Source organism: Prinia subflava, chromosome 1 (genome assembly GCF_021018805.1).
Source record: "Prinia subflava isolate CZ2003 ecotype Zambia chromosome 1, Cam_Psub_1.2, whole genome shotgun sequence".
Taxonomy (NCBI): Eukaryota; Metazoa; Chordata; class Aves; order Passeriformes; family Cisticolidae; genus Prinia; species Prinia subflava.
The window spans coordinates 138,120,667-138,142,741 of record NC_086247.1 but is presented as its reverse complement, the minus strand read 5'-3'; the positions used below and the strand labels follow the sequence as shown (position 1 = coordinate 138,142,741).

The 22,075-nt window shown below is 40.2% G+C and overlaps 1 protein-coding gene across 2 annotated transcripts in view; it reads left to right on the top strand.

The window, feature by feature from the left end:
* MPP7 (MAGUK p55 scaffold protein 7) overlaps positions 1-10,936 on the top strand; it is a 146,689-nt gene extending 135,753 nt beyond the window's left edge. For both annotated transcript variants that reach the window (XM_063414352.1, XM_063414362.1), the window contains 5 exons: positions 2,806-2,886; positions 4,695-4,788; positions 5,865-5,973; positions 7,415-7,558; positions 8,948-10,936. In XM_063414352.1, the coding sequence (XP_063270422.1) occupies positions 2,806-2,886; positions 4,695-4,788; positions 5,865-5,973; positions 7,415-7,558; positions 8,948-9,127 (608 nt within the window). In that variant the 3' untranslated portion in view covers positions 9,128-10,936. The remainder of the gene's footprint in view (positions 1-2,805; positions 2,887-4,694; positions 4,789-5,864; positions 5,974-7,414; positions 7,559-8,947) is intronic.
* The last annotated feature ends 11,139 nt before the right edge of the window (positions 10,937-22,075 follow it).

Below are 22,075 nucleotides of genomic sequence, written 5' to 3'. Positions count from 1 at the left end.
GACTCCTAAGAGCTCATTATGTGTCTATGGGTGCAGAATGGCTGGTTGGCTTAACCCTCCCAAGACCTAAACTTACAGTTTTTTCAGCTTTCTTCAGACATGTCTGAGTGGTACAAAATTTAGTGCAAGTTTTAATGATTGGTAGTTTATTCTGCAGATGTCTCTCAATAAAGTGAGGTAGTCAGTGAGGTCCACTTTTGGCCATTAACATGACTTAACATGCAACAGCAAGCAGCACAAATATTCCTTTAAAAAAGTAAGCAAAGTATCTCTAAATCTGTCAGCATAACTGTAAATATTGCTGCCTGGGGTGATTTATAGTAAACCAAATCTACACTGCAGATCCTGCATGGATCCTGCATGCTTTATATTTGACTATAAGAATCAGGATTATCCTTTTAAATCCTAACACTTTATTCTCTTTTTGAATTCAAATTGTGTTCAGATTCATAACTATTAGAAACTGGCATCTTTCTCTGCTGCATCAAAATGAATAGAATATTTAGAAGGAAATTGTATATTACACTTGGGAGAGGAGGTAGTATAAAAATCCACATAATGGATGGCTTTTCTGAGCTGGAATCAACCTTCGGTGTCCATATGCTACAGTTATGAGAACTCTGTGAAGACAGCACTGAAAAAGAAAAATCTACACCTTTCAGTAGATTTTTAAATGTTAATCTGGAAGGTGAGACAATAGTAGTGAAGTTGTGGTCTGGAAACCGAGTTAAGCTAAGTTTCCAAAGCATGTGTTGCAGGAAGTGAAGCCTGGACTCTATATGTATAAATAGAGCTAAAGCATACTGTTGATTTGACAGCATGTAGACTAAGGAAATAATATTTGTGTGGATTTGATGGGAAAAATTTTTTGCTTAAAAGTGATAGAATGATTTTTAAAAACTGAATTACATTTGGTTTGGTTTACTTTGCTAGGGTATAGTAAGAGTTTTCATTACTTTTCCTATAAAAGTCCATATTTGCTTTACATAGCTGAACTATTATAAAAAGAAAAAAAAAAGTTAAATTATAACAAAAGTAATGCCATTATCTACACAACACATTGCTGTCCTCTGCAGACATGTACCAGTAGAGGCTGCTGTACACCATATTAAATATACATTTATACATACTGATAGATTAATTTACAGGAAGGTCAGAGATGGAACTTGAAATATAGTTGTGTGTTTAACTGATGTGAACGCATAGAAACCTTAAATGTGGAAACTCTAAGATTCTACAGCAGGACCACAGTCTGGGGGTAGTAGCAAATTAGCAACCATTTGCTTTTCATCATTAGGTGTTTCAACTCCAGACAGGGTGTATGGTCATTTTTACAGGTAGGCACCTGAAGGTACTGAAGCATCAGTCTGTTTTTGGACTCTGACTAGAAAGTAGTGGTTAGAACACTATTACATTGAAATGTTTATTAGGTTTAGTATTTACAGTGTTTAAAATGTCTTTGTTTGTCACTTAAAAGTGACACATCCATACATAAATGTGTCACTTTTACTAGATGTGCAAGAATTTTCCTTAAAACCACAGCTATTATCCTTACATTATTTGGGATATGGTTCCAATGACTCATTCTCCTTTGCCTTCTGCTGTTGACCTGGCGCTGTAGAAATGAAGATTCTCCACTCTCAGAAACATAAGAACACACAGAGCTGACTCTCTTCACACACAGCACCATGGCCCTGTCACCAAAGTGGGCAGGCAGGCTGGAGCCCTGCAGAAAGGGCTCCTGGGGACAGGCAGCGAGTGCCTGTGGAGCCTTTGAGACCTCACAGGACAGAGTGCCCTCACAGAGACCTAAGGGGGTGCTGGCAAACAGCTGGAATTAGGGACAGCTCAAAAGCCAAGAGGAACGTCTTGTGCAGTAGCTTCTAGTACAGCACTACTCAAATGGAGGTGGAGGAGACAGGTCAGAAAAATTCCATGCAGTCTTTGTTTCTTCCTGCCATCCTCTTTCCAAGAGTGGTCTCTCTTTGGCAGTCTCATGAAGAAGGAAACATTTGCTTTGGACCTGTTCAGACAGCAGGCAGGAGACAAGCACAGTTTAAAAGAAAATCAACAACAAAGAAAGAAACCCAAACATCCCAAATGGGTTGTGACCTGGCAAGCGCTGCCCTTCCTTCCTCTCTCCATGCAGTGCCACCCTCACGCAGTCGAAAGGTGCATGGTGACAGCTGCAGGCAGCCAGGAGCTGGGCAGTGTTCCTGCATGCAGCAGGGGCTGGAAGGAGCAGTGCTCCCGGGGCATGAGAAGGTGGAAGCAATTGTCCCCTGGGGCATCTGGTGCAGGCAAGGGATGAAGCAGCAGGAGGGAGTGAACTGTGCTGACACATAGGGTGCAGGGGCTTTGGGGGCACTTTGCACATGCCAGCTGGGATCCTCCTTACCTTCAGGCTGGGGTATTCTGGCAAAATAAACAGCCAAACCAGTTTTTGTTCTGGAAAGCTGCAGGTTAGGATGCAGGGGTTTGTGGTAGGGCTGAGATGGAGGTGGGTGCATACTGTGGGTAGTTGCTGCAGAAAAGAAAGCCAGCTTTGCTGGCAACTTTTTTTTTCACTGATATTTCCTCAGTAATAAAGTCAGAACAGAGTCACTGCCAACTGCATCCCCTGAAATTTGTCAGCTCTGTATATTCTAGGAGGGGCTGGAACCATGGGCGTTTCTAAATCACTCATTAAAAGGCAGTAATGTTAAAAAGCAGTCATAGGCTATGTAGTCTTATCTTGGAGCATACTTGCACCTGAATACGAGAGACAACTGGCTGTTGGGAAACAGGACAATTTATTTCTTTCAGGTCCTGTAGGGGTTGGACTGAATGAACTTAAACGGAAATTGCTGATCAGTGATACCCAGCACTACGGGGTAACAGTGCCACGTAAGTAAAAATGCACCTCTATTCTCTAGTGATATACTTGCATTATTAACCTTTATTATTGCATTACCTTTAAGGTACTTTCAAATTTGGGGTTCTAAATGCATGCTTGGCATCCAAATTACTTTTCTAATTTTTAAAAGTGCTGCTGCAGTTATATATTAAATAGCATTGATTAAACTGATAGAGCTTTTTGGCTCAGAGGCGTTGCAGTACGCTTTCAGTAGAAGTTTAGCATGATTGATGTCAGTGAGGTTTAGTAAATGAAATTCAGCTGAACAACACCCTGGATTTGGCTGTAAAATAGTGAAATGTACTCTGTTACCAATGCTTGCATTCAGCAAACTGCCCTTTATCTCTTAGGCTGAAAAATGAAGATTGATGATAAACACTTTAATCCAGTGAATAAATTAAATTCCTTTGATTAGCTTCAGAGGAGTTGATTTAGGAATGTTTTTTCCTCTTTGGCCTCTCAGACCAAGTAGTATGATTGTTATAAAACTGAGGAACATTGTGCTCTGTTAACTTCTACAATACTTTACTGGGTTTTCTTTAATGTGGAGAACTCAACAGTTTTAGACTTTGATTTCTTGGTTTGCTTTCTACTTGTACCTTCTATAGGGATCCTTCAAAGATATGGCTCCAACATTCTGAATTTGGGAGAGTCTGTCACAGTTTTTTTGCAAGAGCAGCTATTCTGTGAAGTATATATATATGAATGAATTTGCTAAGTAGAAAAATTAATGCATTTAGTTTGGCAAGTCATTTCTTTTGCATGTATTTGCTTCCACTGGGCATTGAAAGCAAAAACAACAAAAAAGCTAGATGTTCCCAAAATGTTTAACACATTGAAGTATATGCAATCATTTGCCCAGAAATATTTCTGCAAAAGTTGCCAGTATTCATCAAGCTGCGTTCTCTTTTCTCTTCCAAATGTGTGGTTATAACTTAAAACAAACATGTAAAGGAATCTCTCTCCCTGAAATTCAGTAAGTCGGGACTTGGGATTCCTGTCTTGGAAATGTTCCTTGTGTCAGCCTAAGAAGAAGAGTGATATATCAAATGACATTTAAGACTGTCTTGCTGCAAGCAGGTTTTTTATGTCCATATGTGATGGAAAATACACGATGCTGTAGTGTTCAACTTGTTCAGAATAGGATGTTTTCATTGGTTCATTAATCATAAGTGACAACCCACAAATAAATTTCATTTATAAGCAAAACCCTTATACTTACTTGGGGGAAAGTAAGAAGTGCAAATAATACAAGGCTACTGAAAGAAAATGGAATTCTATTTTGATCGCCAGATAAAGAAAGGCACTAAAACATAAAGTTCACACCCCATATTTTTATTACCATGCTTCACATACTATAGCTACAAGAGTTGTTAATGAACATAACATTTTATAAATCAGGATGGTGTGCTTTGTTTCCCTTTATGGTCTCATATGCTAATAAGTTTAACAAGAGGCAAGGCTGGGGTAATTGTTATGGACCACTGTTCCTTTTATTATTCAGCTGTCCTCATTTTATTGGATTTTCCCACTAGTTAATAAAAATGATAATCTGATACTTGTCCAGTAGGGTTTTTTCCTGTTTTTCCTCCATGCATTTAAACTCAATCCTGTCATGTACTTATGTGCTGCCTACCAGATCCAGAGCACCCATATGTGCTTCAGAAGCGAGGGAAGTGCTGTGCTTAGTATTGCACAAAGAATTTGTGCTTTTCAGTTTTTCCTGAACTGGTTTGAATTATATTGTTTTGTGAATATTTTCCTTTTTTTTTTTTTTTTTAATATGATGAAACTGCAGACACTACCCGTCCAAGGAGAAGCCAAGAAAGTGATGGTGTGGAATACATTTTCATTTCCAAGCACTTGTTTGAGACAGACGTACAGAATAACAAGTATGTTGAAGCAATTTTTAACTAGAACTGCAGTTAAAACAATGGTTTATTATAAAATGGGGCTGGTTATTTTAGATAATAAGTCAAAGTGCGTATAAGTTGCAGTGATTTGAAGATGTGTTAAAATGACATTTTGTTATACAAGCAGCTAGGGAAAAACACAGAGTAAAAAAATCAGAATGTGCAAAACACAACAGTTTCTAAGCTTACAAGTAGTTTCAGTACCTCAGCTCCTGGAGGAGACACTGAAATTGTAGGTGCTTAGGATTGGGGAGCATTTTTTAGTAGAGCATCTTATAGCAGTAAAGCATTGCAGCTCTAGGGAAGGGGGGCTGTGGAAGTGCTGCAGACGTGCCTGAGTCAATGTTTGTGTAGTTCTGCTCTCTTTCAGGCCAGGCACTTCCTCTGCTTTTGAATTTAGAGATCTACAGTGAAGCCCCTGCCTGTACACTCTCCAGAAAGTAAACTAAAATGAAGAGACAATGGTAGCATCATGCTCTCCAGCAGCCTGTAAAATTCTGTAGCTTGAAATTCTGCCCCAGTTTCAGAGGGCAAAAGTGTATTAGACACAAAGCTGTGGGTTTTATTGAAACTGCAAACTGTGCTTTGCTTTTCTGGAAAATCGTGCTTGTACTTTTATAGCAAATAACCAGCCGCCTTGGTTCCACCAGCACCGTCATCACTCCTCCTCTTCAGAGACAGAGAATTTGGATATTCTGGAGTGTGCAATGAAATTTCAGTAGTTTCTATTGTTTAGCTTATCCACTGTTTTATTGCATTGCATTAGTTCAGAAAAAGAGGTGATGGAAAACATTAGTGGGCTGTTGGACTACAGTACTTTTTTCTCTTTAACTGTAATACAAGCAGGTGTTACTGATTTGAAAGCAGTAAAGTAGAAGATTTCTTAAAATTGACATGCTGAAGTACTTGACAGCATTTCCTTTATAAAACACGACAGAACTCTCATGTAAAGTAAAATATTTTTGCCCCTGAATTAAATCTTATAAAGAAAACTGGTAAGCCTTTTTTCTGGAGAAAATGGAAATGATTCCAGTTGTTTTCATCTTCTGCCACAGGTTTATCGAGTATGGCGAGTATAAGAACAACTACTATGGTACAAGTTTAGACTCTGTTCGTTCAGTTCTAGCTAAAAACAAAGTTTGTTTGTTGGATGTGCAACCTCATGTAAGTAAGCATGTCTTTTGTACTTCTCCATATTGCATATTGGGATTCTGGGACAAAGATATTTCTAGAAAGGTGTACATTATCCCACACTGAATGACTGTTGAGTGGGTTTGCTGGCTACCTTTATCTCAGCAATGCTCTCTGAAAGGAGATAAATAAGTAGCCAGTAAATTAGGGAACTTGAAGCCTGCAGCATAATACCAAAGATTTAATTACAGAATGCTCCTATATTTCCATTTATCTTTCTGTTAGATTGGGCAAGAGATTGTCTCTGAAACTTTAATTTCAAAATAGTTTTGAGTTACCACCAAGTCCAGCAACTCTCTCTCACAAATTTCACTGGACTGTTCATGGCAAGGGTTTCTATGCAGGGTGGACGTGAGTCAAGGAATGCACTAAATGTGATGTTGACTGGATAATTGATAAAAATATTCCTCTCTAAACCATTTTTTCTTGCACTGACCTTGTCTTTCAACCCCATTGAACAGCTCCACTGGGAAAGTTTTGCTCCTAATAACCACAGTGCTTCCAGAAGCTGGATAGTTTGTGGAAATCTAGCCAAAGCAACTCTTCTCCAAGGGTGGCCTGTGTATGGCTTCTGAACCCTGGCAGCTCGTGCACAGCTCCCGGGGCAGTTTCGGATGCGGGGCTGTGCCCTGGGAGCAGGGAAGGGGCTGCACTGGCAGAGGAGTGGCTGGGGAAGCCACAGCCCATGCCAAGGGAGGAGAGGAGCTGATGAGACCATTGCCTGTCCCACACAGCCCTGTGCAAAGCACTAAATTCTCTTGGGTAACCAAGCCTGTGAACCATTCTGGGATCCCACTCTCCAACATGGGATTTTCCTGTGGACCGTGGCAGTGTGGAGAGGATAGAAAGCTTCTGACTGTCCATACTACCACCGTGTGCTGCAACAGAATCAGAGACCTGCCTCTAACGCCACACATAGGTCACTCAGGGAAAATGAACAGCAGGGAGTTGTGTGGTGGGCACACAGTATTGCAGAGAAAAATCATTGACCTTCTGTGAGCAAGTGTCACAGACACCTCTTTCTGCTAATTTTCATGGGTACAGAAAGGGTTATTCTTGCTAAAATGGGCTGAACTTCACCTCCTCCCCTGAACACCTGCTGTTCTCCTCCATCCTCTTGCTGCCAGTGGCACTGGTGAACACAACTCAAACTTTGCCCGACTGCATGGGGTTTACCAGCAGCCATGTGAAAATCAAGACCAATGATCACCCTTGGTGAAAAATTTTCTTACCATTCTGAAAATTCTCCCTACATGAATCAGTGCTGGTCAGCAGAGCAGGATGGCAGTAAATGAAAAATACGTGCCTAGAAATGCTTTATGCGTTTATTCTGGTCAGTGGGGAGTTTCTTTTTATTACAGTAAATTCCATCTTGCAAAATAAACTAATTAATTAAAATCTTTCCTCTTCCCAGACAGTGAAACATTTGCGGACATATGAGTTTAAACCATTTGTTATATTTATAAAACCTCCATCACTTGACCGTTTGAGAGAAACCAGAAAAAATGCCAAGATTATTTCAAGTAAAGATGATAAGGGAACTGCAAAACCCTTTACAGTAAGTATCATTACACATGGTAAAACATAAGAACCTGTTAAGAGTTTTGTTGTAGCAATTTACCTTGAAAATAAAGGTGATCACTTGTTCTCATTGAAGCACTTGTGTCAGGGCTTACACAAGCATCTTGCTGTTTCTCAGCCTCTCTCACATTCCACATTTACTGTGGTGTTTTCATTGTTTGATATGCTCATGGGTATTTACAGTTTCCATGGTCTTCTGACTTTATGTCATTAAAGAAACTCCTCAGAGCGAGCATCTTTATAAGAGATAATGCTGTGGATTTCCTTTACAAAATTTGCACCTGGGCTTAGATGTTTCTATTCAAATATAAGAATATATTTGTTTTTTCAACTGTATTAAGTGGTGTAATTTAGAGGAAAATGAACCAATTGAAAAAGTAAATAGTACTTTAATAAAAAGCCCACATTTGTGGATAAGAGAAATAGAGGGTTTTTTAAATGCTATAGGAAAATGAACATTGTAAGAAAGAAGAAGAGAGATCCAAGCAAGGAGCAAATGCTGGTTCTTGTCAGTAGTCAGAAAAAAATTTAATTTACCCAATATTAACATACTTGCTTCCTTGTAATATAATGAAATCATATTTTAATTGAATCTACAGTAAAGTTGATCATCATTAGACTGTTTATCTGTATTTACAGTATGTATCATTTTTCCTCATTCAGGTGTTACTTAAGATTTTTTAGGTTTTGTTTCAAAGTGAGTCACGGATATAGTCACAGACTATCTGTGTAGAATGTGCATTTTGGAATAGCTTGGAAATTACATTCCATAAGAAAATGTTAGTTTGTGGTGTATAAAAAGAAGAGTTTGTTCTTAAGAGCAACCTTCAGACTATTGCTTAGTTAGGACAGGTTTCATCTCTCAAAGTCATTTAAACAAATTGCTAAGATTTGTTCCCTCCCCAAACATGAAGAGAAATCCACTAAGCCAGATCGAACAAGGCATAGAATGATGACTCCTACATAGCTCTTACAAGAAGAAGGGCTGTGCTGTAATTCATGGAGTGCTAATAGCAAGCTGAGATTAACATAATGAAACTTTAAATGTATCATCAAAGTAAAACAGCTAGAAACATTTTCCACTGGTGCTGCTAACAGAAAATGTCTCCGTAATTACTGTGCAGTGACTAATTGTGTCACTACAAAGGGAGAGATGAAAGAATTGCCTGTTGAGCTGAGTCAACTCATCAGAATTCTCTCTGAGATCACTTGTAATGGTAATCTCTATTTTTTTAAATTAAAAGTACAGTTTCCATCTCCTGATGAGATAAGAAGTAAGCAATTAGACCAGGTTTAACACAGAAAGTTTATGCAGTGTTGCTATGGACTGGCTGTGCACTGATCTTTATTGCACTGCTCTTACTAGGAGGAAGATTTTCATGAAATGATTAAATCTGCCCATGTGATGGAGAGCCAGTATGGCCACCTATTTGACAAGGTGATAGTCAACGATGACCTCGCTACAGCTTACAGTGAGCTTAAAACAACTTTTGACAGGTTGGAGACTGAGACCTTCTGGGTTCCTGTCAGCTGGCTGCACTCCTAGTAATGTCTTAAGCAGACAAAACCTCTGCTGTTGTATCAGCATCTAAACCTTGGGCATGGTTAGGCTTTACTCAATGGCCGTTTTCTTGGGAGGAGGGCTTTTAACTCTACTGAGCAGCAGGTTTACTCTTCATGCACTTGGAACTGGTCTTGTTTTCCTGTGTCTTCAATTCTGCTGCCCACGGTTTGGGGCAGAACAGTCAGATTAAAGCAGAGATTTACTGTGCTCTGTAAAGTGAGCTAATACTAGTACAGCAAAACTGCCAAACACCTCTTTATCATCATCTGTGTCTTTCCAAGTTGAGTGTTCTTAACACAGAGTTTGCAGAAGATACAAATTGATGCTGTAGATCAGCACTTCAGTGGTTTTAAGATAACTGTTCCCATAAATGAGCACATCAGCACTTGGAAGTTACTGTCCTTTAAGTGCTGGAGAGAACTGAAACAGGCAAAGTGACCAACATTTTTATGAGGAAGACACCATAGTTTTAATTATGTATCAATGTGTTTTTACTTTTCTAGATGTGAACCTTGTCTTACATGTACAGACATTTAAGTATTCCTTTGCAATAATCATGGAAAGAAAGATATATTCAGTGGCTTAATAGTGAAGCTGTGAGCATGCAGGGACTGAAAATACTTTCACGCATGCTCTGTGGCACAACAAAGAAAAGTCATGGGAATAATTATTTAAATAGGAAAAAATGTGAGTTAGTATGTATATAACTTCAAAGTCTTTGGAATTAAACTTCTGTAAAATCAGTGGCAAAAGGATATGAATAGCAACAAAGTAGAGAATAAATTTTCCCCCTTTAAATTGATTTTAAATATTTTTGGCACACTTTATAACAATTTTCCCATCCGAAATTTTCAAACCGTGAGGAAACTTTGGACATTTGAGAAGCAGTTGAAAGAGATTAATTCTTTTTATTGTTGAGTAGGTAGTGATACTTTTTAGTAGTAAAAATGTGTATTTTGTCTCCACTCACAAATAAATTAATGCTGTAGAGTTCACTGTAAAAAATATCCTTGTCACTAGTCAGACAGTTGGAAACCCCATTGTAAGATTTGATGTGTCAAATTAGAGGATGTGTATATTAGAGGATGTATTTTTAATATAGATAATTTGGTATTTTTCTTTACTTACTACTGATATGCAGGAAATGAGTACAGATGTAAAGACCAAGTACCACCTGTGTGTTGTGTTGTGAATATGTCTTGTAAGTACAGAATGTGTATAGGAACTTGCTGACTTCAGATCATCCCATCTGTGGCATTCAAACAGGAAACCATTATTTCATGTTAATCTGTAAAGAGAATATAGCTTTCTTGTTTAAAGAAAAAAGAATTTAGTGCAACTTTATATATTTATGAAAGGGTTGAAAAGGGATGTTAAGTTTTTAAATTTCTTGTCAATGTGATCATTTATTAAAGAGATTACTAAGTCTGTAATTGGAAACAGTCTCTGTAAATGGAGCTCAACATTCCATGTAAATATTTTATTTCAGTTCATATGCTGATAAAGCCATGAGGTTTTGCAGTTTTATTCTAAATGTATATTTAATGTGTGGGCCATTGCATTTAGCTTAGAGTCTTATAAAACAAGTGAAATGCAAGAAAAAACAGCAAAATCCCTGGGAGTCTGGAAATGTTTATGCAAGAGTTACAGATGTACTGAGTCCCAGTTTGGATACATGCTCTGCTTGAACAGCTCTACTGTAACTTCTGTCGAATTTCACCATTTTCCTGGTGGACTTAAACTTTTTTTGTAACATAAATAGGAATTTGTTGATTAAATTAATTGCACAGATATTATCTGAATTGAGAAAACATTTTCTATTTTTTTTTAAATTACTGAAAATTAAACTATTTTTCAGGGGATACGGAATTCAGCGGGTCAGTTTGCCTTTGCCTGCAAGATGCCGAGTGCCTTCACCATCTCTTGAAATGGGGAGGACACTCAGCATCTCTCAGGATCTGGCCAGTTCTAACAGGAGGGGCTTTAGCCCTCACAAAAACACTGTTAACATTGCTCCTAGCCTGGGCTGTCTTGGAACACTGGGGTACAGTCACACTTGCACAAGGGACCTGCTCTTCTCTTTGTGAAGTAGATGCTCGAACAATCTGCAAACTCCCTGGTAGAGTTCTGGCTGTCCTGCAGGCTGTTTTTCCTGTCTTTTTGAAATTAATTTGATTCCCATTCCTGGGTGGGTGTGGTCGGGGAGGCTCTTGTGCACAGCTCTGCTGTGGTGGGCAGCAGTGAGCAGCGTGGAGCTCTGCTGCCTTCCCACAGACACCTCGGATCTGCAGCACATCCCGGCAGGAGTCTCCCAGACCCAGGGCTGCCTGCCCCGTCTCTGGGCCAGGAGCTGATTCCTCAACAGTCACACCTGCAGAAGAAAAGGAACCTCAGAAACACAGAGTCAACCAACAGAGTAAAACGTGCACAGGCTTTGACGAGTCAGAAATTTTTTATTTACGTTACTAAATTGCTCTTTAAAAATCAACATTATTGCATTATTTACATTCAAAAGCTCAAAATCAAAGCCCTCTGTGAGGCAGGCAGAGATGACAGTAGGTCTAGGCAGAAAAAATATCTTAGTCAAACAGTTTCAACAGGACAGGAGCCTGCTTATCATGATGTATGCTGAGCCTGTGTGCTGAACTGTTCTGGGATACCAAGGGGAACAGGGGGTGGATTGTTCCTTTGACTCCTAAGAATTTGGGAATGAAGACAACTAAACATGTTTCCAATATTCCACATATTCAAGTTGTGCTTGTGGGTTTTTAGAGAAATGTATGTTTTGACAGTCAAGTCCAGATGTTTTTATTGTGTTTTAGCTGTTTGCTGTAGTCAAACAAAGGGTAGTATTTTTTAATATTGTACCAAGCTCTATACTTGAACTCACCATCAGGTCCTTGGTTGATGTCCTACCTGAAATCTTATCTTACCTTCTTATGCAAAACAATAAATTATTGAATTACCACCAAAGGTGTTTTCTGTTTATTGTAAATTGCACCGTAACATATCACAGACTCTTAGAATGGTTTGCATGGGAAGGGACCTCAAAGATCATCTCATTCCAACCCCCCTGGCATTGTCAGGAACATTTTCACTTGACCAGGTTACTCTGAGCCCCATCCAGCCTGGCCTTGAACACTGCCAGGGATGGGGCATCCACAACATCTCTGGACAAACCTGTTTCAGTGTCTTACACCCCAAACAGTAATGAATTTCTTCCTAATACCTAATCCAAACCCATCATCCTTCAGCTTACAGCAATTCCTCCTTGTTCTGTTGCTACACTGACTTGTAAAAAGACCCTCTCCAGCTCTCTTGTAGCCTTTTAGGTACTGGAAGGTGCTATAAGATGTTCTCAGAGCCTTCTCTTCTCTTCTCCAGGATGAACAAAATTACTTCAGAAGGTAAAATGCCTGTGTAATAAGTTATTTCTTGTGACTCTCTATTAACTTCAGTGCTCCAATTATCTTAAATGTGAAAACAAAGCACCCTAGAACAAGGGTAACAACTCTTAATATTTCATTTTTGTTGCCAAACTCTTCTTCAGAATTGATGTTTACCCTTTTCTGTAGCCCACCCCACAATAATCCATTTTCTTTCTGAGGGGAAAAGCTTACTTCAGTGGATCAAACTGAAGTATCAGCTCTTCTGGGCTCACAAAGTCTCAGAGTGTTTTCTGAGTTGTTGACTCGGAGTGTTTCACCAGACACACAAACATAGGCCACACACAAGTCCCATGGGAGGTTGTGCTCATTTGTAGAACTCAAAGAAAGTAATGATGTTACTTTCAGTTACTTTTTGCACTGTGTTCTGCCTTTTCCAGGAAAAAAAGCAGCCTAACACGTACTAGGATTAGAGAGAAGACCTTTAATCACCTTTTGTTTTGTTTCAGTGCACTATTCTGCATTGCCCACATGTACTTCAGTTCAGGTTCCTACTGTGTGTGGAGAATTTTTTCTTGGTAAAGCCTATATTTAGCTTTTGTAAGCTTATTTCAAAAGATAAATAGTTTCTTCAGAGATTTGAAGTTAAACTTATAATCTAGTCTATTTTTGCTACTGCTCTCTCTACAGTCATTTCCCCCAGGATTTCTGTGTATCAGTACTTAAAGTTATTTGTACTTGAAATTTGCCCAAGATCCTTCTGCTCTCAGAGTCATTAAGTATTTATCATATATTACCATGATTAATGTATGATACCAAGCATTCAACAGAAAAATGTCTGAACACAAAATTAAAGGACGACTGTAGGTGTATTTGTTGTTTAAGATTGTGATGCTAGATAATAGTTAAAGGTTTCAGCAGAAAAACACACATTTTGTCTTATGTTAAATGGCAGTACAAATGAGAGAATTTGGAGTTCTGGGCAGCTAGAGACTTTTCCCCTCTGGATATCTCTGAAATACAAACTAGATATTTGGAAGACTCTATGGAATGATTTTACCTCTCTATAATAAAATATGATGGTATTTTCTGTAACTGAAATACAGTATTTGAATAAAGAGGGTAAATCTGTGTGATTATTGAGACTTCTTGTTTCTGTTTCAGTTGTACACTTACATCTGTTTAAACAAATTTTTAAGGACTCAGTGGCAGAAGCTGACAGCTACACGTTTCAATATGTGCAGAAAAATAGCCTCAGAATTTCCAAGAGAGTTCAAATGGCTCAAACATTATCTGAAAACTTGTTGATAAGAAATAGAGTAAATTAGGTCACAATTTCTTTTGTAATTATATCTTTTTTCAGAAGCTATATTAATATTCAGAACTTGAATTTGCTAAGAAAACCCAGAAGGCATCTGATAATTTTTAACTGAAATTTAGATTTGTGTTTTAAGGAAGATATTACAAGCTTTCTGTGGGGTTGTATACACGCTCATAAAAACTTTGGGTATGTGTTTTAAAGGGAGGGTCTGTGGGTATGGCAGAGATGAACTAAGAATGTTACAAATGCAAGTACTACCCTGAAAATGCATCTTTGGTTTTGTAAATCACTGAACAGGAGGTCACAGATCTGGCTGCAAACGTGCTGTGGTTTCTGTTCCTTCCTTGGTAAATACAAGTAAGTACCAGTAAATCTTCATTGGTAAACAAAGCTAAAATTGTCCAAATTGTGGAGCTGAAACGTAGTATTCAGAAGGAGGAGTACTCCAGATCCTGGTGATGTTGGCCAAAATGCTGCTTTACTTTCTTCTAATTTCATTAACTTTTTCAACAAGAGTACAGCAATCACAGCTCTAACTCAAAATTACCAAACTGTGTTTAGTCATTGAAAATTTCATTCTTTATTTTCCTCTTCCCTTGTACAGTTTCAATTTAGTAATTCACTCATATAAGGAGGAGAAAAGGGACAATTAACTGATCTTGAAAAACAGACATCAAAAATTTGATATAAGGACATTTATTTTACCTCCTTCCCAGTGGACACAGGGGTGGTGTGTTCCTGAAACAGAAGTGAGGAGCTAGTGTTTTTTCCAGATGGAGAGCACCTGAACAGTGTTTTGTCCCATGAAAACAGAATAGCTCTGAGAGGTCCCTGTGGCCTGTTTGATGCATGAGAGCAGCATATGGTAAAAAAGACCAGGAGCAATTGTAAATTTTATGCAGCCAGTGCTGGCTTCAGGGGTTCCTGTCTGAGGCAATGGCCACTGGCGGCAGTTCTGCATGTTTTTTGTGTGACCTCTGGACATTTCCCCGTGTGTCCTTTCCCTTTTCCAGACTTCCATTAGTGGCTTGTTTTTAAGCAGCTACAGTTCCCTAAAATTGGTCTTAACCTCAGGCAGTGGGAGTAGTCATGTTTCACGGTCGGGGCTGACATTCATGGCGGGGCAGTTGCCCAGATGTGAGCATGGGCTGAGACCGCTCCACAGACTTTGCATGCCCTGTGTGGTTTATACTGCCCCACTAAAGGTACTTTGGAGCCCTACCCCCAAAACCAGGCTGGCCTCTGTTAGGCACCAAATGAACATGGAACAAAGACGTGGTCCCAGGTTCAAATGAGCTCACTAAAAGAGTGGGAGAGATGGCAGAGCAGCACGAAGGTGCGAGGAGATGCACTGGGCACAGCTCTCTACCAGCTGGCACAGAGGCGGTGCTGGCCTAAGGGGGCTGTCATATCCAGGATTCAGCATCTCACGGGAGGATCAGGTGGTTGGAGCTCCTGGCAGGGCTTCAGCCCATGCTGGGCAGTGCCCAGGCACAGCTGAGGGCTCACAGAAGCCTGGCCCTGGCAGCCAGCTCGACTGCAGGAGGGAATCAGCTGTGTGTGTGAGCTGTGCTCTGCCTCCTGCCCGCAGAGCCAGAACCGCAGGGCTGCTCCTGGCCCATTTCCCTGTCTGGTGCCAGTGGAGGCAGGAATGCTCCAAGTCCCGTGTGCAGTCCTGGCCACTACTGACTGTAAGGCACAAAAGGAGTTTTCTTCTTTGGTTGTGGTTTTTCATTGTTGTTGTTGAAAACTGGCTTGAAAGCTGTGTTATTATTGGTGCTATCTGGACAGTATGAAGGAGCAGTCTCACTTACTGGCCCTGCTGAGTTATTATTCCAGATGTTTTTCTTTACAAAGCTGTTAGGCAGGAAGCAGAACCAAAACCAAAGATTGATTTGAACCATTGTTTTGTCAAAAACCAGAACTGAACCTGAATTATTGTCTTCTCTTGACTTCATTGAATTCAGATCATCATTGGCCACAGCTGGATTCAACCCCAGCTCAAACCACACTGAAAAAAGCACAGAACCTGACCACACTTTTGAGTAGGTGAGACTTTGAAGGCCAAGAGCCTGCGTCTTGTCATGGGTGCAGCTGATGTTACCTTCAAGCCAACAGCAGCTTTTACTGAGCATGTGTGCATACGTACATATTGTGTTTATCAAGCGTTTTAGTGTACACCAGTTTATTTTAATGAAAAATGCAGATTTATATTGCATAATTGGAAGATTAAGGGCAGACTAAAGAAAGAAGTTTACTTAGAGAATACCAAAGTTTTAGGAAATACATGTATAGTTTTACTCCAGTAGGACTCACACATCTCAGGAAACTTAGAATTTTACATTTCATATATCCAGGTTTGCCCCTATTTTCTGAAAGTCAAAAAAGCTTGATTGAATGCAGACTACAAACTTGTTCACTGCAAACCGAGTTAAACATGAAATCTTGTGGGATTAGCTTAATTGTTCCTTAAATAAAAAAGCTACTTTGTACACAGACTACAATTTTATGCTTGCCAGATAAAGAAATGTAAACCTGTCCAGAGACACAGGAATTTGTCTGTGTAGGAGTATCACTGGGCCAACTGTCTTGCCTTTTATGTGATATTGTGGTGTAAAACATCACTCCGCTGGTTTCATTTTACAGAAAATAGTCTCTGTGGTGGTACTCTGTGGGAACTGAAGTATCAAATTCTATTTTCCCTTCAAGAATCCAGCTCCGTTCGTCCCCTGCTCCTGACACGGCGCTCCCCGTGAGCGTGGCCAGCACATGGGCTCGGGGGATGCTGCAGCACGGCAGGGGAGCCGCAGGGAGGCTGCTCCAAGCAAAGCAGGAGCTGCCACAGGAGAGGCTGCCATAGGTAACACCACAGCGTTTGAAATGAGGGATCGTGTCCCTGATAAGGTTACATGGTAACTAAGTAAATGAGGAAAGTATTTTATTATTCCATGTTTAATTTTCAGAGGATTATGTGACACTTCTAATTATCAGACATTATTACTCTGCCTGCAAAGTCTCCTGTTTTTCTTTGGCCTCCCTAATGCCTCCTTGAAAGCAAGGGTTGCGGTAATTAAAGACTTTATTTGTTATATAAATGTAACCATAAAACATGTGGACTTCCTATCTTCCAGAGCTACCAGACCAAGCAAATAAAGACAAAATTTCTGCAAGTGTTCTCAAGTGACCTATTCTGTTTAATCTCGTTTCCTTTCTTCCTAACCAGTCTTCTCAAAAAGCCTCTCCACATCAGGGGCCAATAGTTTAACAAAGGCAATGTGAAGCAGAAAGGAGAGGCTGGCCAGGAACTGCTGGAAGGGAGAAGCTGGGACACTGCTGGACTCTGAACACCGGCAAGTCTCCAAGTCTGCACAAAAATGAGCAACCGATGGGTGAAAACAGCCTGGGAAGATGATGTGAGCAGCAAGGTGTCCCTCACTCCCTCTTCAGGACAAGAAGGAGCCGTCTCCACCCCTGGGCCCTTCCCTTACCCCCTTCAGCAGAGAGCAGTTGCGTTACCCCCGTCAGGTAACACATTCCAGTGTCCAGTTCTCAACTACCTCACGGTAGTCATGGCAGACTCTGCTCCTGCTTCCCCTTCACCGTGTCACTGAATGTAGCTCTTGACTTTGTGGTCTCAGAAATCATCTTCAGAGTGTGGTATTAAAACCTGCCTACACCTGAGAGTCTGCTCGAGTCCAGCAAGTCCCAAGACAGGTGTGGTTGAAGTGTCTGTGTATTGCTGACAAGCTGGTTGCACTTTTAATCCTGAGCCTCCTTTGTGTTCAATTACTTTGCACCAGAGGGGTGGTGGTGGCTGGTGTTAACTCTGCTGCCACTGGCAGAATTTATGTGGTGCTTTTATACATTTGGTGTCTGCTATTGTCCCTGCAACCACATTTAAGTGCCCCAGTGAGGCAGTCATGCTCAGATTTTCTGCAGGAACTCCTGGGTCACTCCCAGCCACGTTAATTTGTCTGTCACAATGTGTAAGTGGAAGACACAAGAGGCCAGATCCTCTCTAAATCTGTGCGAGCTCTGCAGGGAGCCAGTGCTACTGCTCTTCTCCCCTCTCAGCTCCACTTACAGCAGTGGTGACTTGGCTTGGGCTCACGAGCGTCATGTAAAATCCTTATGGATCCTCATGGTCCCAGTGCTTGGGATTGATGAGTCTTCTCTTTTAGCATCTTGTGAATAACTTAGAATTTTTTCATGCTAATGCAACTCCCTCTCTTCCTGGTAAATTGCCTCATTTTGTGCTATTGGAAAGTGCTTAGTCTGGATTGCTTCACTGTGAGTACCTAATTCCTGCTGCTGCTTTCTCTATCATGTGCTGGGGACAAGGGTGAAATACCAGCAGAGAGCTGACACCACTTCAGTCCCTGAAGGAGCGATAGCAGGAACTCCTCCTGTAGTTAGCCTCAAATGACTTTCATCTCTACCACCAGCACACGGGATCGTTCCTGCAGTTTAACAGCATGGCACAGATGAGATGGCAGTGGATGAACACAACAAACATGCAGTGCTAGTGAAGTTAGAAAAGTTCCATTTTTATTTTAACAGTATCAGAGTTTTACCTCTTCTCTTTCTGTGCCTGGGAAATCAGGAATGCCTTTGCTCTCAAGACCTTGTAATCTAATGCCAGGTCTTTCTGACTTTTACAGCTGAACCTTGTTTCATGTGTGGTCCCTTTGACTTCGGTAACACTCCTCACAACGGGGTTGGCAGCTCTTACTCTGGAACCAAACTGATTACTTCTCTGGGCTCAGGGTCTGGCTTTGAGATAAGATGCACTCAGGAAAGATGATAAATATTTCAGCAAGTAATCAAATGTGTGAGAGCTGTCTGGTTATTATCTTTGGATTAGTATCTGAGATTAGTATCTGGGAGCAATCTTCAATACAAATGCACCAGAGTCCCATCAAACGCGGTAGTAACTACGTGTGGCTGATAAATCTATTGACTCTTTGTCTAAATTATTTAATGGAAATTGTGGGACTGCATTAGATGGCCCTGCCCTTTGCTACTCAGCTGTCTTTTCAGTCTTTCATTTCTTTTAAACCTACAGTGTGGTCCTGATAAATCTACCCACTTTAAAGTAATTTCCCAAGTGCTCTCAAAATGGAGGCAGCAATTAATTGCTGTCACTTTAGGCAATTATTTCTGAAATCCACAAAACAGTGTTTCAGAATAATTAACCTTAGTTAACTTTAAGCCTTGAAAGATTTTCTAGTGTTGCTCAGCAGCCTGTGAGCTGCCAGTTGTACATTTGGACATTCGGAGCTGTCGCAGGTTCACAGACCCTGTCGAGTGAGCTCTGTCTGCTTTACTGATTTCAGCTCATGCAAAGGCACAGCACTGTACAGCTCAACTTGTAAATGGTGTATCTTGGGGGTTTTTGTTATTAGATTTCTGCGTAATACTTTCCAAACTCTACTTTATTGTATTTTGCAGTTAAAAAACCACCTGGATATTCCTTTTCAATTTTTTTTTTAGACTATCTTTAAGCCCTTAGCCTTGCATGTTTTTGTAATGTGTAAGACAGACTCTGAGGCTTCAGAGGACTTGTGCAGCTGGTAGCTTTTTGATGATTTCATGTCACAATTCTTTGGAAATAAATGTGAGTACTAATGACAACAGTGAGTAAAATGTCTGTTGTACAAACTATCAGTGATCTGTACTAGAAAAATATAAACGCTTCTGCCAGTTCAATTACACCTGTGCATCGTTCTACTTTAGAGTAGCAGAGTAAAAAAACTAAAGTCTGGTGGATGTATGGTAAAGACACAAATGTTTTGATCCAAGGAAACACCATAAATCATTAATCCTGGAATTTTTAGTGAATGTTTTTAAGGACTGGGAGATGCAGCTATGTCCAGGTGTCCTTTGAACCCTGTGAGGTCATTAAAGTGAGCAGTATAAAGCTGAAGTGACAGTACTGACATACAAGGAGATAAATGCATGGGGGATTTTCAGAAGAGGAACAGCAAGTTCACGGGAATTGCAAGACTGCCATGCATAGGAAATAGGAGAAATGAACATTTACAATTTTCTCCAAGTGGGAAAACTGGTTGTGGGGATTCTCTTTAAATATCTTCTTTCACTGGAAGTAAAATCTTATTTATCTCAAGTAAAATATTCATTGCTCTGCTGGAAGAAAAAAGAGAGCCATGATGAGTTGAAAGAGTATAGCCAGTTACAATTAGCATCTAAGGTCTTCATGAAGCAGTGAAATAGTGCTAGAAAGGGATAATCAGTTTTAGACATTTTTAAATTAATACGAAATGCTACTCTCCCACTTTCACTCTACAGCCTGGGGTTTAGAATGTCAAGAAAGTATTTGACATTTACAAGAGACTGCAGGCACTAATACAAATCATTTTTATCCATTTATGCATTTTAACCACCATGCTGAGTGAATTGTTGGCTCTGTGCAATTAGTCTCTTTGCTTCTTGACAATATAACCACAGATTTTCACAAATTCTATTAATAATGCAAGGTGGAAGCTCTGTTCTCCAAGTCTGCTATTTTGCCTCCAGAAAAACATTTAATTTCTTACAAACCTGATATAAATAGGCCAGCTGACAAGTATCCCAAAAGAACAGAATATGCTTGGAATAGCGATATTCAAACTGACGTATTTTTGGCAAAATGAAAAAGTTATACAAGCTGTATTTGTCTGAAAAATTAAAAATAGGAGCCTTTGTCATATGTGGCAAGAGAGGCCGGTTGAGTCATGATTGATGTCACTTGCAAGAATACTTTAAGCTTAGAAAATGACATCAGAATCATCAGAATTTGGTGAGATTTAGAGCCGTTCCTGAAGCCAGGGTTCTGGGGATTTGGAAGATACTTTGTGGATGATACACAGTACATTGCCAGACATCATCTGAACAGAAGCCAGGAGTTATGGTACTTTCAGATTACGTTTCTGAATGATGGGTATAATTTGTTTTAATAACATTCATTTTAAGTTAAATGCATGTTTCCAGTTTTTCAGATTTGGTGCAACCCCCCATTTCAGGCTGGCAGAGCAGTCTGTCACTGCCTGACCTCTCCCCTTACTCACTTACATGACAAGTTTCCAAGAGCAGTCAGGAGTGCTTTCCTTATTACCACGAGTCTGCAAATACAGCAGGATCTCTTTCCATTTACTCTTCTCCAGTTTTAGTGCTCAATTCCTGCTGACTTTACTACCGAGCATTTATAAGTCAGACTGTAACAGTACATATGTATGTTAGAAATATTTCTTTTAGCTCCCAGGCTAAAACTAGACTTTGTCTGTCTGTCTGCTACTGCTGGTGTTAAAATGGAAGTAACAAAACAGAAAAGGTGCTTGGATTTTGCTTTATTAAAGATAACCAATAAATCATGAGGAGCCCAGGTCACAGAGAGGCTGAGCAGAACTTTTGCTGTGCAGAGTAGCAAACCTCTCAGGAATAGTTTCTTACACTTCTCCTTTGGTTTGCAACATACAGCAAGTCTTTGCTCCTTAGAGTAATTTTAGTGTGAAAATCAGAATATTTAAGCTAACTACACAATGCTACTTCTGATCTGGTTAGGTCTGTTTTGCTTGGGAATAGCTTTTAAACATGAAGAGAAAGTAAACTGCAAATCACGTTTCCAAGCAGACTTGTACTTGCATTTAGCAGCAGCATGTTTTGTTCCTAAAAATGATAGATATTAGTGAAAAAGAGAGTTGTACAGTTGCTTGGCTGCATGCCTTTCACAATATGCATAATCAGTTTTCATAACTAAATTGAGTTCGTTCCAGGAAAATAAAAAGTTCATCCCACAAGCAGCTCCGTGGGTGAAGCGGGTGTGTGTGTCAGCTAAGAGCCGCCGTTATCTGCTGTTTAGATTTGCACGTTGTGCTCGTTCCTGTTCTGTTTGAAGAGCCAAGTGGTGGATGAATTATTCCTGGTATTCCTGACTTTTACTTCAAGCCAATAAACACCTGTGTGTGACTGGTCTGCCAGAGCCATTCCCTGAAACATCTGGGCATGCTCCAGCCCTGGGGCTACTGGCGTTCAAAACAGTTTTCCCCGCTCCTACCACTCACTGCAGCTGCAGTCTGGCCTGATTACACACAGGAATTGGATCCGGAATCCCGTCGCTCCCATGCACCCAACTCTCCTGGTGGCAGAAGAGGCAGAAAAAAAGCACAAGGGCTCTGGTGGATTATGCCAGTGGTGAGGCAGAGGGAACTGTGTGTGATTCCTTTG